This window comes from Plectropomus leopardus, chromosome 5 (genome assembly GCF_026936395.1).
Source record: "Plectropomus leopardus strain MGB_pleo_1.0 chromosome 5, ASM2693639v1, whole genome shotgun sequence".
Lineage (NCBI taxonomy): Eukaryota > Metazoa > Chordata > Actinopteri > Perciformes > Serranidae > Plectropomus > Plectropomus leopardus.
Window position 1 is genome coordinate 35041355 of NC_142180.1, and position 22683 is coordinate 35064037.

A 22683-nucleotide genomic window follows, 5' to 3' on the forward strand; every position below is an offset into this window, starting at 1 on the left:
TAAAGGAAGAAATGTTTAATACATCTTAATAATATTTCTTCATGTCGGGTGTGTTGTACACTTGTGAAAACCAACGTGAGCTGGTTGAATCTGGGCCAGAGGATCCTCTGCGAGCTGACATCAGTTGACTTTACAGCTCAAACACACACACAAACATGTCCAGGGGCATCCAGCCTTCATCTTCAATGTTCTTGGTGGATGGAAGTAATTCAATTATGTCCCAGCACGTTTATGTTTGTTTATCCATATTGCAGTGAAGCCTGATTGAACTCTCCTGAGATATCACACGGGATCAGCAGATGTTGCGTAGACCTCTGTGACCCCGTAAGTTCCACAGTCATGATCCGTGTGTGTGTGTGCAGTGGCTTGCTGAGGCGTAGCAACACTGGCAGCTTCTTTTTCCCCTGCTTAGCCCGTGAGTAATGCTCAGACCAGAGCGCGGGGGCTGGGCCATGAGGGTTCATTAACTCAGCTGAAGCCTGATGAGCCGGAAAACTCCTAACCTTCAATGTTTTAGCCCAGTAAAAGCTCCACGGAGGACTTAAATTTTGCCCAGCATGGAAAATGGTTTGAGTATTATGTTAAAGGGGAACTCCAGAATTTTTCACCCTGGACACTTTATTTTTTTTTCTTGTGTTTATGTTTCTGAGTGACCAATGGGAACAACCATTTTTGAAATTGGTCCACTATTGAGCAAGAGTGTTGCAGCTTACAGCCGCACGACAATAACCATTTGGGGCATTTTTGCAGTTTACATCCACTAAAAGTCTTTGCTACTAACTAGCCCGGTCTCACTGACAACTCCTTCAATACCAACACACAGAAGCAGACATAGAGGCAGTGTGAGATATACCAGAAGGCAGCAAAGTCTTCCAAATTATATTAATAAATAATGATTTAGTGTCCTCGTATGTGCAGGATGCCACTCTAGTGTATGCCACCTGATGTTACATTGCGTTAATAACGAACAAACTTATTTTTCTAAACCTAACCGCACGCTTTTGTGGCCTAAACTTAAAGAAGTAAAATCCAAAAACAAAGCTATTTTACCTATGTTATAAGTTTATTTCAAAATTAGACAGTATGCATCTAATCAGCTTTTTCAACAATGTGAAAAAATCTTCAAGATTAAGAACAAGACTTCTCATTAGCAAGATTTGGAAATAAAAAAGATTACAACATGCAAAAGGTATGGAAATCATTTAATTTCTCTGTAGCATCCTTTCTATAATGTTGCCTTACACTCATATTAACAATCAGAGTCTTTCAGTGGCAAAGACAGGCACTTTTAGTTGATGTAATTTGACCTGTTCTGGGTGATTACATTGCAGCCTGTTTTGCCGCTCACTTCTGCAGGACTCTCGGTTACTACTGGACCAAATTCAAAAATGTTGTCCCCACATGTCATTTAGATGCACAAACTTGTAAAAATAGATTTCATATTGAAAACTGCAGGAGTTTCCCTTTAAAGAAGGAGTTTGTAGGATTTAGTAGCATCTAGTGCAGATTTGAACCTGGTGAAACTTCTCCCTGTTAGAAATCCTTCAGTGTTCAGGAGGTTTTTTCTGGGAGCTGAATTATGCACACAGATCTCTTTGCTCTCCAAAACACACAAACCTGGTGATTTAAACCGGTAATGACACTAAATAAAGCTGTATTACAGATCAGTGTTTTTTAAACACTGTTTAACTCTCTGTCTATGTTTTCGGCGTACGAGCATGACGCCAAAAGCCACCTTCCACGTCAAACCGGACCGCAGCTGGACAGCATCAGATGAGAGCGTGCTCAGACAGAACTGGTGGCGATGCATTTGTATGCTGGCAGACGGTTGGACATGACCAGGCGCGTCCTCATGCAACGTGCATGGGCAGTGTCACCTAAGAACGCAGCCAGACCGAACCGGTCGCGTGCGCCTGAAACGCTTAAGGACAGAGTCAGGTAATAACACTGTCATTAACCACGTAACCCCAGGAGCAGGAAATGAAAGGAATATATATCAAAAATGATGTATGAAAGAAAAACACTTGGTTGTTAAATATGAAGTAGGAGAATGGGTAAAATAAATACATTTTTGTTCCAGTTACAGCCTTTCTCACAGTTTTAAGCTGAAGTTAACTTTTGCATTTCAGCTGAACTTCACTTAATTCTTCCAGACAGTAATGTGCATCTGGGGACCAGTGTATGTTGTCTTGAGTTGACAATGATGTGGCGTGGGAGCGCCGCACATACTGACCGTGAGCTGACCACAGTGTTTACTGCCCACAGGCTCCACTTCCAGATGACTGCAGACAACTGTTTCACTTGACCTTGGCTGTAGTGACCAGCAGGCCCGGGCCTGACCCATCAGGTTGGGTTCACAGGGACGTTTGAGGTCAATGATGGAGAGCTTCAGGAGAGTCTGCTCGGTGTCTGCTGAGCCTGAAAGTGATAGTGCACAAATGAATCAGTGTGACATGTGGCTGTCATTTCTCAGAGACAAAAGGTTCGAGGCCCTGACCCTCTGCGTCCTGATCTGAGACAAAGTTTCACATGAATAGCTTCTGGTTCAAAGGCTCGCATTCGGGGTTAAGAGACAGCATGTTTAACTAAAGCTGAGTGCAAAAAGTAGTATAAAAGCAGCAAGCAGGAAAATAAAAGTGTATTGTAAAGTTTGTTTTGTTTAACCCTTTAAAACCTGAGAAAATTGCTTCATTTCTTTCAAAAACATGGGAAGAGGGTAATGAGCAATGAAAGTAGAAATGACCCAAAAATTAGCAAGGAATTGGTAAAAACTACAAGAACATTACATGAAATTGGTAAAAAATATAAAGTTAAAAAAAAAAGTGCTTTGAGGACTACAAAACTTCACCAGACTTTTACTTAGCATGAGGGTGAGTCGATAATGACTGACTTTATCTTTGGGTATAACATCACTCTAATGAACAGGTGTCTTATCAATGTTGCCTAACTTTTTCGACAGTGAGCCACACCTGTTTTTCAAAGTGTTTAAACTATTGCTTTAAATTTTTCTAAAGAGCAGAGAGTTTCCAATCAGAATCAGTTCACTGTCCCAAAAACTTTTGGTCACTGTGAGTCAGAGTAGTTTGTGGTAATTTAATTATTACCTCTGCCAACGAGGCCATTATTTTGGGTTCGGTGTGTTTGTTTGTCAGCAGGACTACAGAAAAACAACTGTTTAGATTTTGATTAAACTTGGTAGTAAGGTGTAGCATGGTCCAAGGAAGAACCCATTATATTTTGGGGCAGTTCCAAATAAAATGGCAGATACACAAATTATTTTTCACTTTCATGAACATTACAAGAGAGGGCATTTGGCCTTGGCAGACGTCTGCGCTCTCAGAGTGCGCTTTTAGTTTGGGAAAAACATTACCTCCGAGTCAAGCTGACATATTAGGGTCTTTAAGGTTGGCCTTTCTCAGAATCCATTGTTAGGACCTTTATTATTGCTGTATTTGGTCTAAAAATTCAATATTCCTAAATTAATTTGATCAAATGACCATGCAGTGAATGCAATACTCAAGCAAAGGAACATGAGCACAGAGAGCAGTCAGTTAGGGCTCCTCTAGTATGTTAACCCTGCCATGGTGAACAGCAGAATCAGCTACAAACAGTGCATAGTTATTGCACATTGTTTACTATTTTATTGTAAGTCTCTATCTTTTGATATGTTTAATATTTAATGCTCTGTACAGCACTTTGAATTGCCCCAATATATGACATTTGAAAATAAAGCTGCTTTGCCTTGCCATAATTTGGAGTCAGGTAGCCGTAATGTAAACTGAAACGTTTAAGAAGAGGTTAAATCAGTGTCAGGGCAGATATAATGAGATACATAAAAGTGTTTTTAAATGTTCACATAGTTCCAGAGCCTGACACCTACCGCAGCAACAGTGAAGTGTGCAAAATTGAAAAGCAGGCTTTGCACTGGTGTTACAAGATTGTGTAAACATCACTTGGGTAATAATAGATATCAGAGTATTAACTCATAACAGCAGAAGGGGGGATACAAGCAGTTCAAACAAGACTTTCACTGCAAATTTCCTCCTCATGCCCCACATTTAAGCATGCAAAGCGGTTTTCCCCACGGGGCGAAACCTCAAGTGATCCTCATGAGTTCAGTTATGGTGCAAATATCACACAGGGCTACGAGCTGCATGAGTGTGCTGAAGCCGACCTTGCCATGTTTGGTCCAGAGGGAGAGATAATCCCGCCACTAAGTGGCAGTGTTGTTCCAGCGATGATGCGACAGCAGCCGAACACGGAGAGCGGGACCAGAGGGAGCACATTCATGTTCTACATGTGTGATTACAACATGTTTAACATGTATTAGCTCAGCAGCCAACCTCTGCTTATTAGCCAACAGCCTGATATGATGAATATAGATCCTCTCGCTGCAGCTTTACTGTGCACTTGTAAATAAATGCGTTCATGTCAATACGCCTTCACTGCCCCTCTCTTGCCATCCTGATTCTGTCTCATCTTCCTCACATCACCTCTGACTGTAAAGCAGACAAGCCCTCCTGGCAGATGTCATTACCGATCCCAACTGTTTGTCTTTGACGAAACCGTGTCACCGCGGACATGCTGACTGCTCCCACTTGGCCCATCCACGCAGCGGGAGGCACCGATCAGATATCATGTAATTCATCATAAATTGTGATGTTTCTGACTCATCTGAGGAGCACTTTAGCCTTGAGCTGCGAGTGAGACTGGCACTGAAAAGTAGCCAGAAAATGATTGCTTTGATATGTGCTACTAACAGGAGGAGGATGAAAGCCAAATCAGAGCTGATGAATTAAGGGTGGCAAGTAACACATTTATTCTTAACTTCTGCCTTTGAGCAAGGCAGTTTATTTTGGGCTTCATCAGTGTCCTGCCATTTGAAATTACGTAACCTCAGTAAACACTATTGGAAATTTGTGTTAAGACTTTCATTTCGAGCATCAGCAGTTTTTTTTTTAATCACACTACTCATGTTACAACAGAAATGTGAAACTTCTACACACGAATTCTGAGGTTTACTGGTTATTACATCATGGAAGTTTCACTCGAGGTGAGTAATATTAGCGGTGTTTCCTGGAAACCTGCGACCTCTGCCACTTTGAGTGGAAGTATCAGACTGCAGAGGGTTTGCTCATAAACCAACTGCTGCTGCAACGAGAGAGATTTCCCTTTTGGTAACTGACGGCTTTGCACGTTTCCCCTTGGTGCTGAGGTGTCACCAGCAGGAGCGTAGCACCAAAATCAGGGCCCTGTGCACTTACTGTAGCCCCCGCACCTTTCCCCTGTTTGACTCTCTCATGCACCTTCTGAATTTTTTTCAGATTTTACATTTTGCTTCCTTCCTTCCTTTCTTTCTAAATGTAATTGATTAATAAGGAAGCTGGGTAATTAAAATTCAGTGACTTCTGAAGAAGGGCTGGGGTTAAATAAGTTTGAACTTCTTCTCACTCCTTTTAGAATATGTAAACCAAGTCGTCACATGTTTGACCATTTCTTTTGCTTTATTTTTTTATTATCTGTATATGTAACTTTTTTGTCTGTCTGCTTGTTTTATAATCATTTTTCTATTGCCTTTATTTACATGTTCGAAATAAATAATAAATCTGATTTCCCTTTCTTGAGGAAAGACATAACCCTTACCCCTTTTCCACTAAAATTAGTGCATGTACACAATTTTTTTTTCAACATGGAAACCCATTAAAAATTGGCTTCATTTTTTTTTCCCACCACTTCTGTGTCACATTCAATGTCACAGATTAAGTCAGTTGGTAAACGGTTGAAAGCAGCATGGATGCCAGTGAAAATGTTATAATGGTTACTTCTTATTTATTTCTTTACTTATTCAATCTCTCTTTCAAGCTCGGTGCAAACTAATTTAAAGTGATGTTTGAGCCCTGCTTAGGCAGAGACAGACAGACTACTCAGTATTTTTTGGCAGTGTGTTGTTGCATCTCGCTGGCAAAGGAGCTAAAATTAGTGCATTTCCTCTAGTGTCATATTTCAGCAGGTTCTCATTCCAAGTCCAAACATGTCAACATTTTTTCAGCGGACTTCTGCATCTATATATTCGCTATAGGTATCGTCTTGAATCTGCTGTTGACGTTCTGGGATGCTGAAACCAATACAGGGTCAACAAAAGCATGTGGTTAGGTTTAGAAAACAAAAATGCATGGTTAGATTTAGGCAACAAAAGCAAGTCGCAATCGCTAAGACGTCAACAAAAGCACACGGTTAGGTTAGGCAACAAAAATATGTGGCAACCACCAAGATGTCAGCAAAAGCACATAGTTAGGTTTAAAAAAACATTATGTTTGGCTCAACATTCAGACGGGAAGCGAAATCGTGCTTTAGGGACCCTCCAGCTCCTTATATCACATAGTTACTGGCAGCATTTCAACCTTACGCCATCCAGCAGCATATCATTCGGCCGCAACAGGTTCTGTCCAACCTCCAAATGACACCGCACAGCAGTGGGCTATGGCGCTGGTATCATGCACTGAAATCACTGACAAAGCAGCAATATTTGACGACTTCGGAAAGAGAATGGGTCGCATATTTCCATCACTGCAGATCAGGGCCAGAACCAATAACTACCACTGACTACTGCAGATTGTTACCATTACATACAAAGCCAGGTGTTAGTGGTGGTTGGTGGGGTTTGTTTGTGCAGTGGGAAAGGGGCTCTACTGCAGGGGCAGACCAAAACCATTTTTTGCCTTCCTATGTTTTTTTTTTTTTTTTAAATACAGTCTAATAATTCAATTCAGCAAATTTTAATTTAGCTATGGTACAAATTATAATAACAAATTGCAAGAGCATTTTTTTATTCTCAGCTTTTGGAAAGCCCCCTCCCATTGGGGACCTGAGTAATCAATCACACCCCCCGTTCACCAGCAGGTGAAGTCCTCTGGGAAACATATACAGTCACTCCTGGAAAAGCCAGCAATGCAAATTCTGTCTTTAAATACAGCAACATTTCACCTTAATTTAAAGCCAGAGTAGAATTTCAGTTTGAGGCCAAAATGAGCTATAATTTGCGATGCTTATGTTTTCTTTGTGTCTGCTTTCCCCGAGGCGAAACAGCCATTCAGGAATTTCTACAAACAATGCTCCACCTCTACTTAGTAGAAGTTCACAGATTTGTCATGCAATGCCTGTAGGAATACAGTGCATTTTCTGCTCTGCCGCAAAATCGCTTTCTGCTCCACTGACATTCTCCTGCCCGTTTGTTGGGGCAGTGCACAGCCTCATGTGATTTATCGAGCTTGATTGCAAGACGAGCAGCAATTCACCGCTTCCCCGCCATCATTAACAGTGTGTAATCCAAATGTTTTTTTATTGTTCATTCCCTTCATTTCTTGCTGAAAAAATGGCTTCTGCGCACAGCTCGGATTCCAACATATGCCACTTTACGCTCTGTTTAGTCGACAAACTTTTTTGTGTGCAATTGTGGAACATTAATCCAGTAAAGTGCATGTGAGGATGTTGTCTCTGGTACGCCTCCATCACATCATCGCCCACAGTGTCACTTCCAACAGAAGAGACGGCAGCAAACACTTCCTTTTCAAGTGTTTTCTCTGGGAATGAAAGGCAATATGAGAGAGGAACCCAGAAAATGAGGAGGAATTACAACAAGGTAGCCACGCAAGGCACCGGGACTCTGAGATGATGAAACAGAAGCCCACTTTAGAACAGAGAGCCCTAAAAATCTCACAAGTCCCCAGTTTATCAAAGCCAATCCAGGAGGCAAAGCCCCCACCCCCCCTTCAGTCATCTCATGCCCTCACGCAGCCTCTCATCTCTGCAGGGAGGTGAACTTTGAAACCAGATAAATAGTTCACCCCATTTACCGGCAAGTCGAACACCTTGAATATTTGTTCAATGCAGCCGGGTGACGATTCATCCAGAATTTGTGCCTTTGCTTGTTTGTACAAAGGGGGTGTGCAATGGCTACTAAAAATAGCTCCATTGACCCACTTTTTAATAGGACTCACTGGCATTGTTGAAAGGATAGATCACATCACACAAGACCTTTCATAGAAACATCCAGTCATCATCTTCTCGGTATACTGTTGAGGTTACGATGACACATCACCCTTTTCTGTTATTTTAATGCTCAGCGAGGCCCAGATCTGGTTTCACTCAGGTAGCTAAGAAGGCCACAGAGGTCTCTCCACTGTCAATGATCTGTTTGAACATGGACAAGACTGCCTCGGAAAGGAGGTTACACTTTATTTAAGCAGCTTCAATCAGGCTTTGGATTGTCGTATTAACTCTTTGAAACCTGGATTGACATCAGTTTTCATTGCAGTGTTTTAAGATGCCATTCACATCAAACTTGTTTGATTTTTTCAAAACATGGGTGAGCAACTTAGCAAGAAATGTATCGCAAATAAATGAATAAATAAATTAAATTTAAAAAATAAATAAAAAAAATAGAAAAATCTAAAACAACAAGGGAAAGGTGCAATTCTATATTTTCAATTGTGCAAAATAAAATTAGTACATTTGTACATTTGTAAGTAACTTTCCGTCTTTGTTATTTGTTTTTAATTATTATTCCTTTATTTTTTTTATTTATTTATTTTTTTTTTACATTTTTCAGTGAGTCATTGCTTCATTTCTTATTCGACACCAAATGTGGTTTTCTAGCAGCTCATCGCTGAGTTCTGCACTCAGTGGAATTGCGATAAGAGCCAGATAAATTATTTTTTGTTTGCTTATTTTGTTATTTTTCTAAAAATAAAATATGAAATCCATAAGGAACTTCTATGGAACTGTTTGGATGTAGACATTTTTTCTTGTATTTAAATGCAAAGCTATTAAACTGTCAAGCATACACACTGGATTAATTCTAATAACTTTAAAGTACTTTAAGTGTGCATTGTGCAGCTGTATTATAATAAATACAAGTACCGGACCGTGACTCGGTATTGGCAGATAGTAAATATCAAATTACTCAGATCGGCGGCAAATGCTAAACGGACTGCACTTGTATCGCACTTTTCTAGTGTTCTGACCAGTCAAAGCGCTTTTACACTACATGTCACATTCACCCATTCACACACACATTGACACACTGGTCGCCGAGGCTACCGTACAAGGTGCCACCTGCTACTCAGTAAGCACTCACACTGATGATGCAGCATCGGGAGCAGCTTGGGGTTCAGTATCTTGTACTTCTACATACTGACTACATGTTGATTGGAGGTGCCGGGGATCAAACCGCCAATCTCCCGGTTAGAGGATGACACACTTGACCTCTGAGCCACAGCCTCCCCGGCAAAAAACTGGATCGGGACATCCCTATAGCATCCCATACCAAAATGCATTCTGGCGACTGGGTTGGGATGTGGGTTTGGGAACTGTGGGGACGAGTGTGAGCTGCTTGGTTGTTTTTGTGGCTGAGGGAAGGTCCAAAGCCGTGGAGGGCAGTGAACATCATGTATCCAGGACTCTACACCAACTTTTCTCTTTTCTGCTTTATTCGTGAGAACTTGAACCCTTCTCGGTCGGAGTGATAAATCAAAAGCAACAAAAATCCAAAATCTTCCAAAAGAGAACAAGACACGAGCGATGACGGAACAAAAGCTAACAAATCCTACATTTACACTTTATTATAACCACAGAAAACGTCTCTGCTCTGCCACATGCTGCAGCACATATAGGCTGTTTTTTAAAAGATCTGCTAAATCCACATCACTGTGTACTCATGAATGGCTCTGCGACGATAAAGATGTTCTGAACTAAACATTTTCTCCAAAGTGAGCTGCAAGTCATCTAATGGAAGCGATGATAAGTGTAAAATCCTGGACAACTCCCCTGACACCTTCTTGTAGATCTGAATCCAGACAGTGCGCTCTGAAGTGCTGCACTTTCATGGGAGAAAAAAAGACGCCTGCTCCTATGGCAACAGAAAATCAGTTAAATGAAGACAAACAGGAGGCCTCTGAACCTCCACCTACGCGCGCACTAAAAAACACAACCTCCTTTCACAAATCCATCAATGTGGTAACTTTGTAGACTCGCTGAATGCTAATGGCTCATAGCATGCACCGCTTAAATAGGTCACGACTGGGAATAATTGTATTAACTGCTGTAAATAGAAATAAACAGGGGGAAGTGAAGAACAGTAATGGCTTGTCGGGATCTATTCTGAGGCTTTCTCAGAAAATGGTGGAGAAGTCTTGAGGGAGGCACTCAGTGTCACAATTTGGCTTTTTGTAAAAACTGCCATCTGCTTAAGAAAGCCAATTATGAACAGAGAGACGGGAAAGCGGAGGAAAAAAAAGCGTCTTTAAGACTTGAAGCTTAAACCTGATAACATTCTTCAGAAAATGAGCTTCAATGGTGTTCTGAATAACACAGATAATATGACTTTGGAGCTCTTATTCTACTTTACCTTACATCTCCGAGCTATTATACAGAACGCATTAAACAGTGATTAAGTGCTCTGTAATTCAGAATGGGATATTAGGGGGAATATGTACCGGAAGATTTAGTTCAGTGATACTCAACTTATGGTCTTTGGGCCAAATCTGGCCCCCCAACCATTTTCTAATTCACAATTAAGGTTAAGTGATTCACAACATATAAGGTGCCAGAGTGCATAAAACAGCATCAAAATACAGCTTGTTTATCAAAAAAGTGCCAGTGGAGGATCCCCCACACCCCCCCCATAGAGGTCCTAGCTAAGACCCTAATGGCCTTAAGTCCTTGAAATGTCCTGAAGTCCTTGAAACATCCAAAAATCCTAAAAATGTCCCAAAATCCTAGAGACATCCTGAAATCTAAAAATGTTCTAAAATCCTAGAAATGTGCTGAAATCCCAGAAATGTCCTAAAATCCTAGAAATGTCCTCAATTCCTAGAAACATCCTCAAGTTCTAAATGTTCTTAAATCCTTGAAAGGTGCTAAAATCCTAGAAATGTCCTAAAGTCCTAGAATTGCCCTGAAATCCTAGAAACATGCCAAAATCCTAAAAATGTCTTAAAATCCTAAAAATGTACTTAAGCCCTAGATACATCCTGAAATGCTAGAAATGTCCTAAAATCCTAGAAACATGGTGAAGTCCTAGAAATGTCCTAAAATCATTAAAGGCGCTGAAATCACAGAGATGTCCTGAAGTCATAGAAATGTCTTAAAATCCTAAAAACTTCCTAAAATCCTAGAAATGTAGGCCTACTAAGTCCTAGAAATACCATAATTTAAGAAACATCCTAAAACTCCATAGTTGTCCATAAATCTGTGAAACATGTTTGGGGCTGCTGCGACTGGCCCCTGGGCTCCTGTCATTTTGCAAAAGTGGCCCCCAAAGCAAAGTCAAGTATCCCTGATATTTCGTGTGTCCACTGGCTCTGTGTTTTTCTGGATCCTCCTCTACGATGCCTGAATGTTTTGTCTCGTCCTGACACACAATGCCAAGAACAAGCTGTTCCCCCGAGCGGCCCACAAATATGTGCAGCGGAGGCTTTCACAACGAAAAACAGCAGGAAGTTGATCAATTCTTCAATCGACCAAAAGTTAACCCAGCTGGTCAGATGCACACAATTAAAGCATGTTTGCAGACTCTTGAGCAATATCATCACATCCTGCGTCGCTGTGTGATCTGCCTCGGTGTCAGATGAATTCCTCGTAGTTGACTCTTATTTCCTGGTTTCATCTCAAACAAATCTCTTTGCCCTTCTATCTTGGGAGCTACATTTACTCGACAGCGCAGTGTTTGCCGGTCAAGCTGCTCTACTCTCTCCGGCTGGCGAGAGCAAGGTATTCTTTAAATGTTTGAACAGATGGCTCCCAAGAAGTCTGGAGGTAAAAATAAAAACATGTGCGTGAGGCTTGAGAGCTCAGAATGCCATCTATTCTTCATCCCTTATCTCCTCTGGGATCCCGGCCTGGGGGCTGATGGTTTTGGAAGCGCATGCACACTCGGCCAAAAAACAACAGCCAAATGGTAATATATAATTTTGAGGTTGCCTACAGTATGAAAGCATTCCACTGTGAGCAGCGTTATGGATGCAAATCATGACTTAAGAACCTAAATTGCATTCTGAATTTTTACAAAAAAAACATTTACATAATGTAAATTGGAAATATTGTTCGCTCTCTACTGAAAAGGAGATTACAGAAGCATTCACTGACACGTTTTAACCTTTTAATGGTGCAATCCAGAAAATAGTCATGGATTTTTTCTCCAGTTCCTTGCTCCTTTGGACACCGACAATAAAGAAATGACAGATACATTTCCATCACTTGAGCCATCTGTATGCCTCCAGCATGGCTAGAGTTTCAATAATGTTCACAAAATATCAAAAAGTCACATACAGTATTATGAATAATGTGTAATAGTAGATCAGACTTGAACGTCTGTGCGGTGGTGCAACCCAATTGCAGAAGAAACATTGGCATAGTAGGTTTCTGGCAACCACAGATCCTTCATATTTGAACATTATGTAGCAGATATGATCAACGGTGTGGATAATTCAGGCGCAAAACCACTCGATTATGTTTAGAAAAATATCACGTTTGGTTCAATCCTGGCAGAAAACGCAGTGATGGCCTGGCAAAAAAAACAAACAAAAAACCCCAAAACGTGACACTATCCAGCATGGCAAAACAGTGTTTTGGTGCCTAAATAAAAAAAGCCACTGGAAAACAGCAACTGGATGCCAAAAAAACAGTTTTGTTGTTTGTTGGTCTTAGTCGGTGTTCTGCAGCTTGGCAAGTGTGTTGCTGAGGTGACACAAAAAGCTTAGTAATCACTCACATCCAAAAACCGTTTAAGGCAGGAGCTACACAAAATAGCGATAAACGATGTTCAACAACACTGTGGTTTAATCTATCACGTGCTATCTATCTGACTTTGTTGCCTAATCCTAACCATCGTAACAGTCCGCGTTGGTTGCTATGTGCTGTTGTGTAAACATAAAGATCACGCTGCATCATCCCATCATGTGCATTTGTTGAAATAACGTTGACAGCATCCCAGAACGTAAACAGCTGACTCAGAAGAATACCTAAAACGTCATAAGTAGACGCAGAGGGTGACGGACAGAGCTGCACCATGTGACGAGTTGGGATGAGAACGTGTGGACATTTTTTAAGCCATTTGAAATAAAAGGACGTCTAAATATCTGTAAATCATTCTGGAACAACATAAGGAAAAGAGTCTACATCCTATTTTGACTAACTGTTTTCTTCATTCTGAAATCAGAACACAACAAATGGTGAGGATGACTCATTTTCACTCCTGCCGCCTAAAAAGAGGCAACAACTGTCTCATGTTACTATTTTTAAGTTACATAACATTGGCGTAAACAGCATTACTAATCTGGAGACCTATTTTTTTGTTATACTATGCTGGAGTGGAGTTCACAGAATGAATGTTTAGCTGACAAATCTGCTGCATTTAAACTCATCCCATAATAATCTAACTGCAAATCGAGGATCCCAAACAATGCCAAGAAAATGTGCTCTTCAGTACTATGTAACACAGAAGATCACTTCTCGTTGAGTCATTGTGGGAATAGTATAATAGGATGACCAGTATAGGCACGTATTATTGTCTGACTGACACAAAGTTAAAGTGATAGTGGTGGATATCTGAAGTGGGGCTGTATGAGGTACTTATATATAGTCAGTGTATTACATACAGTAGCTGGCGGTCGGCGCTCTCAGTTTGCAGAATAGGACGAGGCACGCGCCCCACAGTTCAGCATTATCAGATCATTTCAGTTCAGCTTAAAAAAAACACACCTGCCTAAAAAATACAGTATCAGTCTAAGTTGACACTGTATTGAGAGTGTTTTCAACATGAAGCTTCATTTCTGTCGGATTACGTAACAGCCGCTAACAGCACTTTCTGACCCAAACAGCTGACCGGCGGCAGATGAGAAATGTAGTGTCAAAGGAAAAGGCTGTGTAAAGCGGTGAAAATACTCTTAATATAGCGTCCACTTAGACAGATGTTGATTTTTAATGCATCATATGTCAATAACCTGCAACTCATAACATGTGTCTTTTTTTCTGCTCTTTGTTTCCACAAATATCCTGTTTTTCTGTTTTGATTTGTCTTTTTCTGCTTAAGCAGTTCCTGTTTTTTCTTTGTTTTTTTGTTTCTTTTTGCTGTTGGTGTTTTTTTATTGTATTTTTATACTGCTCTACAAAATCAATAAGTACATGTAAATAAAATTAATAAAAAAAGACTGATATTGATTTTTTTAAGGTAGGCCTTTTTTTAAAGTGTCTAAAATATGTCTTTGATATCAACCCCTGTCTGCTTCTGCAAACTGGGAGCGTGCCGGCCGCCAGCTACTGTCTGTGATACACTGACTATACATAACTATACTTAAAAAATCCACAACTATCCCTTTGAAATTATTTTAAACATCCTAACAGATTTGGGGCTTTAAGAAAAAATATTCAGGCCTCTGAACACACACGCACACACACACACACACACACACACGCGCACACACACACACACACACACGCACACACACACACACACTTTTCAGATGTTATATTATGGCGGCTGTGTCCGACCATTTCTGAAACTTTCCGAAACCGACATCCCGACATTCACACAACACCTCTCGCCATGATTGGCGTGCAGACGCGCAGAGGTGAGGAAGTAAGCTGGCTTTGAACTTCTCTCTAGCTGTCTTTTTTTCATTTGTTACACAACTATTTGTGGCACTTTTCATGTGAACAACAGAGTGCAACACTGTGAATGTCTTCCAGGAGAGACTGAATGAAAAGGTGTGTCTTTATACCCGTATTTAAACAATATCATGTCTCCCTGCACTCTACGATGGGAAGCTTCTCACTCTATCTTTGAGTGTGGAGGTTTGCAACAACTACCAACACATTTGAGTTCCAACGTGGTCGGACAACATGTCGCCCCAAATTAGTCCCTAACAGGGTTAGCGGTCTGGGTCAGGGATGCCCATGTTGTTACAGGGGCAAAAACATGACCTGATAGGAGGAAGTACTGATCTGAAGAAACACAGGGCTGAGAAATCATCAAAGCATTCGCACCTCAGTCATCATATAATGCCGCTTTGCAGTGGACTATCGTGTCTACATATTACACTCTCCCTCTGCGTGTGTTGTTGATGTTCAGGGATGCCGCTACCGTGGTTTCACATGGTGGGATTACGCTGCATGTGGTTATGTTTAGGCAACAACAGCACGTCTTCCTCATTCTGATGCCATCGTGCCGTGTATCATGTGGACGCAATAGGTTCTGTCCGACCACCTGACAGCGTATAACACCGAGAACGGCTCTGTTTGGCTGCGTTCTCAGCTGACGCTGCCCGGCAGCGTATCATGAGGATGCGAAAGGTGGCTTTTGGTATTGGAATCTTAAACAAACACCACTGCAAAAACTTTATCATTTATAGTTATTAGTTATACATGAGACTGTGGATAGAAAGTGAAAAAAAAAGTGTCATAACTAATGTTTTTATTTTTTTCAGAATAAAAAAGTTGTTTGAAAAACAAAATTGTCAAGTATTGTTAAATTAAAATTAAACCAATGCACATTTTACATACAATTTAATCATGATTTCTACTTGAAAACTTCTTTGCGCTTTTCATCAACTTAATATTTTTAGCTTAGCTAAAGCCAAAATCTTACATCACTATAAAGTAATATTTTGTATTGATTTTGTATTTTTTTACTTTCAGAAAAACAAATGCCATTGCATCAAATGTGTTACAAGTCACTGGGTTACTTTACTCCAAGTTAAAGAATTAAGTTGGATAAAATTCTTTAAGGACATGCACACAAAGTACAATTTGTAACATTTATCATTTAAATCTTTGCAAAAAAACTGACACATTGTCCATTTTGAGTGTTTAAAGTAGAAATTTAAAGTGCTGTCAACAATACCAAAAAGACACACAGGAACGTCTTTTTTACAACTTCCTTTTTCTATCAATTAAAAGCAAAACAAAAAACATATTTTGATAATTTTCTTTGTGGTTAATAAGTAACTTTTCAGGGAACAACAAAAAACATGAGGCTGAGGGAACACAGACATGCTCCTTAGCAAGTTGACATTTAGCTCGAATAACCAATTTGCCTCAGTACAACCTCACAGAGCCGCTATCATGGCTACAGACACCTACTCATCTTTAAAAAATGGCTCTAAAATCATTTATATAATTTGGCTCCATAAGCCTTCTGACACAGAACCAAATAACAACAATATCTGAAACCTTCACCATAAAAAGGCCACATGCTAACAGTCAGTCTGACTGTCTTCCTAGAAGGAAACCACCTGAAACGCTCGATAAACCCATTAAAGGGTTACGACGTCTAATTCAGCAGGAAGACTTCACAGCGGCACCGCGGGCCTGTGGACACATCACAAACAGTGCTCAAGGACCCAACGTCTCTCCTCCTCATATCCTAAAAATCATCAGGCTGCCCAAACTCTGCCCCGGAGAAAAACATTTGACAGAAACAAAACATAGATCTGTGCAGTTCTTCAATGTATGCCTGGGGAACGAGCGAGATGAAGACGCAGTGTGAAGGGTGACATGTATAAAACATGAGCAGATTGGGAGAGCGAGGTGAGCACCGAGCGCTGCCTTGGAGAAAAGACTAAATATAAAGTGTATGTCTGATTTATGACCCTCTAACCTTTTAACCTGAGGATTTTGAGCCGCTACCGTATATTTCAAATTATTTATTAGAAGTCAGTTGGCTTACATCTGCGCGCTCTGATGTTTTTTTTGCTTCTTGGGTTTTATTCTGTGAGTTAACTCTTTGAAATCTGAGCAATTCAGCTTGAGTCTTTCAAAAACATGGGATGGCAATGAGCAACAAAATAAGAAATGTTAAAAAAGTAATTTAAAAAACTGTATTAAAAAAGAAAGCTTTTAAAAAAAAACCTACAAGGAATGACCTTGAAAGAAATCTTAAAAAGTTATAATTTTTTAAAAAATCATCTCAAAAATGTAATTATGTAAATTATACATGTAGTTTTCATATTATATTATTATTATAATTGTTATTATCTTTTTTCTTCTTCTCTCTTCAATATTTCACATCAAACAGATTTTCCATACAACAACCTGTAGTTATGTTAATTTAAGTAAAAGTAACTGCAAAATGTTAACGGTAGAATCCTCCTTATTTAGTTTGCTGTATTTTTTTAACCAGTTAGTTATCTGTTTGTTTCTTTGTTTATTCATTCACAATTTTTTTTTCAAAGTCACCATTGTTTTAATTTTGCAGCAACTAAATAAACAACTAAATAAATAAAGTACAAAAAGTACAAGAAAGTTGCCTGAAAATTAGAACGAAAAAAAATCAAATAAACAAACAAAATAAAACAAAAACTTGACAAGGTAAAACAAACAAACAAAAAAAAACAAGAAATGACAACATTAAAATGAATGTAAAAAAATGTAAAAACTGTGTAAAATAGTTTAAAATATTAAATTATGATGATAATAATAAGGATAGTTCTCCAAGCCCTTTTTTTCCACCTTTTTTCAAAATAAATTTTCTAAATCTACTAATATCTTGCAATTTGCTGGAGATTTCTTGTCAAGTTGCTTATTGCATTTTTACCCTTTTTTTATTTATTTATTTTTTTTTTTAAAGAAATCAATCAAATCGTTCAGATGTCAAAGTTGTAAATACTCGTGAAAGGCAGCTGAAAGCAGCACCAGGAAAGTAAAGGGTTTCAAAAGGGTTAAACAAAACAGAGGGGAGTCTCCTCCATTTGTGCAGCAGAGCCGCTCGATGCACGCCGAGTACATGTTGTTATCACGGATAGACGAGGCCTTGTTCTATGGAAACAATAGAAAAGATTTTCCAAAAGGTGGATGCAAATGTGGGATAACGCAGGAATTACATATGTGAGATCCATGTTAGGATGGATTTTCCCATTAACTGTTTCTGTGAGCAGGAGCAGAACATTATCCGCATTGTCTGAATCCCACGTCAAGTCTTTGCCACTCAAAGGATCGCAGATAAGAGAGCTGACAGCTACACAGGAAAACACATTACTATTTCAGCCGGCGATGGTGCTTCCGTGCTGCTCTGCAACCATTTTGAGTCATCCTTTACCCCTGCTCTTAATTGTTAATGATTTCTTCAAATGCGAGCCGGCATCGCTCACACTTTCCCTCGGAAGGTGCCACATTCCAAGATGTAAATCCGAGGGTTAATCCACAAATTAGGTTTCTGCTGGCAGCGTGCGTGGATATTGTGAGAATGGGAGATCGTGCCAGGAGCACGGGAGTGTGCCGTCTACCATGCAAAACCTGAACCACAGACCAGATCTTCAAAATGGCTTTGATCATGTAGTTGGGAATCATTCACCAGCGGGATGGAGAGCATGCGAAACACGCGTGGCCAGTGAGGGATGAGCAGGCTAATGCTAAAAACACGGAAAGCATGGTTATCCTCAAAAGGGCTTATTAAAATTTAAGAAGAGGCGGGGGAGGGGAGGGCCTCGAATCAGACACAGATCTGAAGAAATTACTCTACTGCCGACTGAGTGTGGAGTATAGACATCTAAACGCCATCAAGCTGCTGTTATATGTAGACTACATGTCTGAAAACCTGTGAAGACAGATTTACAGACCTTTTAACGACACCCAGACCAGTAAATCAACATTATCCAAAATCCTCATAAATCTAATCTAAATGAAATTCTTTTTTTTAATGCATATGTTTCTTGGCTCCAAAAAAATCCCCTTTTCAAATGTCCCTTATTTTAGATCTTTATTAAATTCTGTATTTAACCCTCTATGGTACGTTGTTGCCTCTAGGTAACACAACCATTTTTGATCATTTAAACTCACACAATACAATAAAATACATCCCTCTCTGGAAATATTGAACTCGGAATATAACAAACTCCAACACAAAACTTTGTTTAAAGTCAAGTGAATACATAAATACAAAAATAATGAATAAAAACAGCTTCCTGAGATTTACAAAGTAAAAGTTCCTCCCACTCTGACACTTTCGTTGCACTTTTTCATCAACTAATTTTATTGGCAATCATTAAAATATAATGCAGATTCAGATAATTGGCAAAATACCAAATATTGGCCCCAATAATCAGCCAGACCGATAATCTGTCAGCCCCTTGTTAGCAGACAGTTAAACTGTCACCGCAGTATAAGGATTCATCCAATCGGCCACACGAACGGACACAAAGCGTTTTCAGAGGACGCAAAAGACATAAACAATATAACATAATATGAAACAACAGACGTTTTCTTATCATCACACAATATATTTCGTAATATTGCACAGCCCTAGATAAAATTACCATCATTTCAATGCGTGATGCTAACATGCTAAATCTCTCGTGCATTCTCCACAACAGATCACTGCAGCCACAAAGACTGACATTTAGATAAAAGTCAACAGATTTATGGGACAAGCTGTTACGAAGGATTAATGGTTGGAATCAAAAAGTTAAGCTACTGATTTCAGCCGCAGATGTCCGTTTATTAATCACCTCCTATCAGCTTTACATGGCTGCACCAACACGCGAGAAAAGTGTCTTTATTCAAAAAAAGAGTTGGAGACCCATCAGCTGGTGAAGACATCTTCTTCCCTGTAATTACCTTGACTAAGGACAGTCAAATAACAACAGGTTGCTAGGAGACTGATGCAGAAGAAGCCTGAGGGAGGCATTAATGGTGACCTTTAGCGGAGGACGAGGTACAAAAATGAATGTATGTGTGTATCACGTTGTTCATGCCATGGATCAGGGATTTTTAAAAAGTAACATTATAGAGAGTCATTTAACGAAAAAAAAAAACACCCACCATTCACAAATGATTGAGAATCACTGAAGCAGTTTTACTGTAGGTACATTAACATCAGATGCTTGAATCACTGTTTCCATGAGTCATGGTGTAAACAAGACTTCACACGGTGGTTTTAATATACAAAGTGTTGACACGAGTGCATTGTCTTTCTGTTACTGACGCTGAAAGTTTGATTTAAGTTTCCTAAATTCTCTAAAATGCACTCCAGACACACTGACCACAGTAACAGCATCATATTTGAAATAGCGGGGGAGTTTCCATCAACACGCAGCAGTGTGTGGGCCCTGCAGATGTGCTCCAAAAATTCGTGAAAAGTCTGGTCATACACTGTACAAGCGTGTGTTCAAATCAGGGCGTTCATGCGTCTCAGGGACACGCCGAGAAGCGCACACACCTCAGTGAGAGCGAGCGCCACAGGGTTGCCTGGTGGAAGCGTTGTGTTGATGTGAGAAGAAGGGAGTAAACTTCGCTTCACACTCTCAGATGGATTTCTCAATGGATTGATGACAAACCAGAAAAGTAAGATTTACTTTTTAAGACAGTAGCTTTGCAGCTGTGAGGGTGTCAGTTTGCAACGTCGCTGACAAGTGGACTAAATATTTCACATGGCCTATATTCAGGTGATTGATGTCAGGCAAAAGCATTTACAGCCACTTTTCCAGCATTAATTCCAACACTTTCACATCACAGTATTCAGCCGCTTCCAGGAATCTGTTCACACCCTGAGACTTCTGATATCGTTCAAACACCTTACACACAGTTACAACAGCTCTTTGGCAGTTCTGTCTGAGCTGTTTTCATAAACTGTTTGTACGTTTTCCTACAAAAAGTAATTCATATATCTCCAATGTAGGGTTGGGCAAAATAACAAATATACTCAAGGTAACACGGGTTCCACATGCAATATATAAAATGACTATATTGCGAACATCAAGATTAAATTGTCACGTCAATTTTATAAGCCACCGGCGTTTTGGTTCTCTCACTCTCTTCTACAGCTCTCTGCCTCTCACAGACACACACACAGAGCAGGGCTTTTGCAGAGCTCCAGACCACGACTATTTAGTTGCATTTTGCGAGCATGGTGCACAACTGCGATTTGCAAACACTATTAATATCTGAAATGGAGAGCTGTTAGTTTGTTTCCAGCTTACAGAGAATAAATGATCATGTTTAACGGTGCTGTGGTGACAGTCAAACAGTGAAACAACGAAACTCCGTAAACTTGGCACACACATTGCAACTGGTAAAAATTTTCATGTTTTATGGGCCTCATGCTCAGATGTAATAAAATGGCTAGTTAGCGCCCCCTCACAATTTTCAAAGTCAAAGCCCCCACCTTTAACTTTGACACAGATACAAAAAAAAACTCTTGGAACGATACCCAAAACACAACAGCAAGTCAGCCATTTTAAATTTACTGTGCAGATTTAGGATATTTTGAACCCTAATCAACATAATCAAGTCATTTGGCAGTGTCCTACAGTTGTGGACATGCATAGTCCTACTAGTGTCCAACAGCACCCTGGACATGTGTGCTGGTATGAAGGGCCAATTCTTTGCTTCTCGCAGTTTTTTTTCATAAACATTTAACCAAAAACACAGTCTTTGCCTAATTTTAACCAAAGTTGTTTTGTTGCCTACACCTGGCCGTAAGTTCACATGTGGATGCTGAATTCTGGTGTCACAGTCCTCCACTTAGCTTTTCACCACAACCACCTCCCTGTGGTACATGACTGTAGTGTTTCAACTACTCAAAAAAGTGTTGTCTCTGAAAATAACCCAGACAGTGGTCACACTGTCACCACAATGTAAATATGGAAACAATGTAAGTGATACAAGTAATGTTCTCGGCTGGATTACACACCGAAAATTAAAACATTGGACAAAATTACCTTCAAATAAGCAGAGGCAGGATTTGTAGGAGGTGGCGCATCAACCTCAAACCAAATGGATCTGTTGGCTGGCAGGTAGCTGATGACTGCGTGTATATCAGAGGCTTCTGCAGGCCAACAGGAGGTAAACAGCAGCAGCAGCATGCAGGACTGCACTAAAGAGAGAAAAGGCCATTTTAAACTGGGGGGAAAAATGACAAAACTGAAATGTTAAAATGTCATGTTTCAAAGGGAGTTAATGCCAAAATACATTGGGCACTGTTGTAATGCATCCCCGTTGCAGCACAGGCTAATTTAACTGGTTTTGAATTAACTAACTAGATGGTTTTAACAACAGGATGCATTGATTTAATTAATTGATTTTAATGTTAAATGAGTTATAATGAGTTATTTATTCAAATCCTTTTTAAAGTGTGATTGCTTTTACACAGTTCTATGCAATTTTTACCTGTTGGAGGGCTGCAGAGCCGCGCATACAACTAAAAACAGACCATCCACATAACAATACAGTTCGGCCAAATTGTGCTTGAGTGACATTTCAATCCTGTCTATGTCCTGTACATATGGCAGTGTTGACAATAAAGTTGACTTTGACTTGACTTAGTTTTAAAAAAATCAGATTACTATGAAATAATAATTAACAGGTGATATCTTAGGGATCAATAATTAAGCCATTAATTAAGGTGTTCGTAGTGTTGCATGCAAATTTACCATGCTGGCATGAAATCAGCTTACCATTACAAATATGTCATACATGAATTCATACATTAATCAATGCATAGTTATAGTCATGCATTTATCAATTATAGATTATAGATCGCACATATACTCATAATAAACAATTCATGGACTGAATTACGAAGGTGCCATTTTTAAATGTGTGCGAGTAATTTACAACTGACAGTGTGACTTGGTTAAAGAAACCACCACATGATGTTCACTTCCTGCGAGGACACTGAATCGGAGATCCAAG

The 22683-nt window shown here is 39.8% G+C and overlaps 1 protein-coding gene across 4 annotated transcripts in view; it reads right to left on the reverse strand.

Moving 5' to 3' along the window:
* The window catches only part of tprg1 (tumor protein p63 regulated 1), a 59981-nt gene that overhangs the window by 33031 nt on the left and 4267 nt on the right, over nucleotides 1–22683 (reverse strand). For 3 of the 4 annotated variants that reach the window (XR_015776676.1, XM_088078080.1, XM_088078078.1), the window contains exons 2-3: nucleotides 21711–21865; nucleotides 2234–2418 (exon numbers count right to left, since the gene is read on the reverse strand). Coding sequence is in view for 3 of the 4 variants with exons in the window: in XM_088078080.1 (XP_087934206.1) it covers nucleotides 2234–2344 (111 nt within the window). In the remaining variant the exon portion in view is untranslated. The remainder of the gene's footprint in view (nucleotides 1–2233; nucleotides 2419–21710; nucleotides 21866–22683) is intronic. The other variant, XM_088078079.1, reaches the window with a different exon arrangement.